The sequence below is a fragment of the Ichthyophthirius multifiliis genome, assembly GCF_000220395.1.
Source record: "Ichthyophthirius multifiliis unplaced genomic scaffold scaff_1120509249798, whole genome shotgun sequence".
Taxonomy (NCBI): Eukaryota; Ciliophora; class Oligohymenophorea; order Hymenostomatida; genus Ichthyophthirius; species Ichthyophthirius multifiliis.
In genome coordinates, this window is record NW_004087307.1 from 3,643 (window position 1) to 8,185 (window position 4,543).

The 4,543-nt window shown below is 14.6% G+C and overlaps 2 protein-coding genes across 2 annotated transcripts, besides 2 other annotated features; both read left to right on the forward strand. All coding sequences in view use genetic code 6, as the record gives it.

Annotated features, from left to right (window-relative positions):
- Nucleotides 1-1,010: 1,010 nt before the first annotated feature.
- Nucleotides 1,011-3,115, forward strand: IMG5_033210 (leucine rich repeat protein; the record flags this gene model as incomplete). The annotated part of the gene is made up of 9 exons (XM_004039058.1): nucleotides 1,011-1,121; nucleotides 1,171-1,265; nucleotides 1,312-1,428; nucleotides 1,474-1,640; nucleotides 1,676-1,804; nucleotides 1,847-2,154; nucleotides 2,253-2,769; nucleotides 2,816-2,893; nucleotides 2,936-3,115. Exons 1-9 carry the CDS (start codon nucleotides 1,012-1,014, stop codon nucleotides 3,113-3,115), a joined length of 1,701 nt encoding a protein of 566 aa, XP_004039106.1. The 5' UTR covers nucleotide 1,011.
- Nucleotides 2,208-2,239: a microsatellite.
- A 325-nt stretch (nucleotides 3,116-3,440) lies between the features above and the next one.
- Nucleotides 3,441-3,509: a microsatellite.
- Nucleotides 3,510-3,759: 250 nt separating this feature from the next.
- Nucleotides 3,760-4,311, forward strand: IMG5_033220 (hypothetical protein; the record flags this gene model as incomplete). The annotated part of the gene is made up of 1 exon (XM_004039059.1): nucleotides 3,760-4,311. The coding sequence occupies one exon, from the start codon at nucleotides 3,760-3,762 to the stop codon at nucleotides 4,207-4,209; it is 450 nt and encodes a 149-aa protein (XP_004039107.1). The 3' UTR covers nucleotides 4,210-4,311.
- Nucleotides 4,312-4,543: the final 232 nt, after the last annotated feature.

The following is a 4,543-nucleotide window of genomic DNA, read 5'->3' on the forward strand; positions in this document are numbered from 1 at the left end:
ATATTCAAACAATTGCCTTTTTATTAATCCTTATAATGTTTTGCAAAATATAGGTTTTATTTAGCTTAATTAAAAGTTAATTCCTAATTATTAGAATTAAAATGATGATTACTCTAAAAATATTTAAAATTAGAATTATAAATTAAAAGATTATTTGGAAAATCCTGAAGTATAAAATTCTAAAAATGAATCAAAAAATATTCCAAAAAATTACGCCAAAGCTTTTTTAAGGTTTATTATTGATAAAAAATAATCAAATTTTATAAATTGTATTTTAAACAAAATCAATTGTGATTTAGAATATAGTTAGATAATTAAAATTGCTAAGGAATATAAAAAAAATATGAATGCAATTAAAGATGTTAGAAATATATGGTATAATGATAGTTCTGAATAGAAAATTATTATTACAAAGTTTATGAGGATTGTTTCTTATCATTTTTTATAAAAAGAATCTTTGACTTATATTTTTTCGTCTAATAAAATTAAAAATCTTAAATCACATATTCAATACAGAAATATTTTGAAATTTGCAATGATTTATCCTCAGAACTTTAATAATATTAAAAATTTATATAAATAGGCATATAGAAATTGATTTAAATTGTTATATTAAATAAATCTTAATTCTTAATACATTCTTTATATTTATTTAAAAAAAAAAAAAAAAAAATTATATATGAATTATAATATTTTAAAAAATTTCTATATTAAAATTTATTTTATTTTTTCTGTTTATTTTTGAAGTTTTATATATTTTAATATTTTCAAAGAATTTTTTTATTTTTCAAAATAACTAAATTTTTTTGGAAAAATTGCAATTTTTTTTTATTTTTAATATATAAATAATTACGAATATTATAATATATATATATAACGAAATTTATAAAATAAAAATTTACTATTTATTAGGTTTTAATATGTATATAAATATTATTGTTTATTTTTTATTAAAATAAATTTAATTAAAAAAAAAAAATTATAACAAACATATTTTATTAAATAAATAAAATGCGAACTTAATAATAAATAAGTCAAACAATAGTAAAAGGATATACAAAATATAAAAAATTTAATGTAAATTAACCAGAACCTAAAGTTATTAATGAATAACTTGTCATGTAATAATATAAAAAAATAATTAAAAAAAAGTATATAAATAAAAATTAGAGAATGCATAAAATAATTTAATTAAGACAATAAAATAATAGTATCAGAAAATATTATTTTCTAATAATTAAGAATATTATAAATATCATTTAAAAGTATATTAGTGATAGTTTTTTTTACTAAATAAATCAAAAAAAAAAGATATCATAAAAATATAAAACTTATAAGGACTAGAAAAATTAGAAAAACTTTAATTAGATAATAATAAAATATTAAAAATCGAAAATATAAGTCATTTAGTAAACTTGAAATGGTTAGGTAATAATAATTCTTAAATTTTTTTAAAATTATATTTAATTTTAGATTTATCATTTAATTAAATTAAGAAAATTGAAGGCTTAGAAATGCTAACAGAATTAAAAGATTTGTCTTTATATAATAATTAAATTTAAAAAATTGAAGGCCTTTAAACTAATTTAAAGTTGAATGTTTTTTCAATTGGAAATAATAGAATTAAATCATATGAAGAGGTACTAATTTTTTTATTTTTAAATAAAATATATAGATAACTTAATATTTTTAATATAAAAAAAATACTGATGAAATCGCTAAAGACAAATTTCATTTTAAATATTTATAAGTATTAAATATAGAAGGAAATCCATTTACAAAAACAAAAGAAAATGAATATAAAGTATATTTCATTTTTTTTTAAATTTTAAATAATTTTAATAAGACTCATATTATTTGTGCTATACCTAATTTAAAATATTTAGATTATGTTTTTATTGATGAAGGTGATAGAAATTTAATTAGATAAACAGAAGAAAATATATTTGCTTAATATTAAATATCTACAAATGAATATGAATAATAAATGAAAGAATAAGAAGCAAGAGAAAATGAAATGAAATTATAAATTAAAAGAAAAAAAGACGCAAAAATGGATAATATAGACAGATTAAAAGATGAATTAGTATTTAATGATGACTTGGAAAAAATAAAAGTTATAAATATGATATAAATAAATGAAGAAATAGAAAAGTAAATATATATAATTATCTTTTTGATAAATAAATATTATAAAATTTTTTAAAATATTTATATATATATATATATATATATATATTTATTATAATTAGGTTTAAATAAAAAATCGAAACTACTATAAAGGAGTTAATATAATCCCCTATAATATTAAAACATTAACTAATACTAGATGACTTATTAAAATTTGAATAATCTTTTAAACAAAGAGAAATTGAACATGAAAAAGAAGCTTTAAAAATTGTATAATTATTTGAACATGATAGAAAAATAACATTTAGAAATTGTGTTTAAAATAATAAAAACGATAAATAATTGAAAGAGTTACATGAAAAAACTTTCGAATTAAAAAATTCATTAATGGATATTGAAGTTCAATTAGTTGATGAATTAGAAGCTGCATAAAACGAATTTGAAGCATCTGTTAAGTAAAGGTTTTCTTAAGAAATTGACCCTCATTTCGATAATGGAAGTAAAAAAGTAGATGAATGCATATAAGAATTCTTTAATAAATTAAATGATATAAAAGCTTATGAAGAAAAAATGTTTCATTAAAATTATGAAAATGTAGAAGATGATTAATAAGAGGTGGAATTCGATGAAAAGGAAAATGTAAAATATTATTTTAAAAAATAAATTTTATGTTTTTTTTTTTTAGTTATTGGAAAATAAAGATAGTTTAAATTAAATGATAATGTAAATAAAAGATTAAATGTTAGAAACTGCAGGAAAAATAGTAATTTTTTTCTTTTTTTTTTTTTTAAAAAAAAAAAATTAGATTACTACTTCATAAACTGCTGTAAATTAAGAATAAATTGAATATTCGAATAGGAAAAAATAATATATGTATTATAGAAATAGAAAGAATGTGCAATAAATTATTTAATAAATTTAAGTCTATTAAAAAGAAATTTAATCCAAATTAGAAAAAGATGATAGTGAAAGTGAAAGAGAATGAAAAACACTTAAATATATATTAATATTAATAAATAAAAAATAAAATATATAAATTATAAATATTTGTTATATAAAAAGATTAAATTATATATATATAAATTAATTTTTTATTTTTTTTTTAAATCATATTAAATACTATTTTAAAATATAAGATTTACAATTTTAATTTGTTTCTTAAATTATTATATATATTTATTTAAAATTTATTAACTCTTAATTTAAATATATATGATAAATGTATTGTTTTTTTAAAATACTAATAACAAATTAAATTTTCGATTTTAAACTTATTTTAATAATATAAATTTATTTTTAAATAAAAAGGAATATATATTAATTTAAATATAATTATAATTTATATAGATTAATTTAATATTATAATATATTTTTATATATTATTATTTTATTACTATATATTTATATACAATAATATTTATTAATTTCTTTAACAAAAAAAATTAATAAATTTCAAGTTTTTTTTTTATTAAAATATTATTAAATTTTGTAGAATAAATAAATTTATTATATAGTAATTATTATTTAATTAAATCTAATTAATATATATTATTAATTTTAATAATAAAATTATATTAGATATATTTTATATACTCTAGCATAATTCATATTTAATTTTCGAAAATTATTATGATTATAAATATTTCTTTTAACAAAAATAAATAATATATTTTTATATAGTCATTTTAATTTTTTATTATACTCATAAACAAGGACTCCAAATATTTAAAATTTAATCGGAATTTTTTTCATTATCATTTATTGTTAATTTATAAATATAATAACTTACATCTTTAAAGCAATCTTATAAATTTGTTACAAAAATATTAATTAATTTAACTTATAAGTCATTAATAAAAATTTAAATTTCATCTTTATTATTTATTTCTTCTAAAGCTTCTTATATTCCTTATTCAGCACCTTATACTATATCTATAATTAATCCAGGTTAACAACCTTTATTTTATTCTATCATAAGCTAACAAATGCTTTTAGAAAGTAAAAAAGAACATTCAAGTGTATTTATAAACAAATCTATTGTTTTTTTAGTTTTCTTTATATTTTATATTAAATTTATGACATCTTGCTATTATTAAATATCGCATACATAAAATTAACACTTGCTTTTACTATGATGATAAACTATTTGTTCACAATATTCTTAGTCTTAGCCCACTATTATTACATAAAAATTTCTTTGTAAAAATATTTGAACTAATTCCTTTCCAATTCCTTTAGAAAATCCACTTATTAATACTGTCCTTTATTTTTTATTATACATATTTTTTTTATTTAGATAGCAATTTATTTTTTATTAAGATTAATTTTTTTATATAAAAAAAAAAAATTAAAACTTTATTTTGTGCTTAATCTGTTAATTTCTGGTATTTAATGTAAGATAAAATATATTACT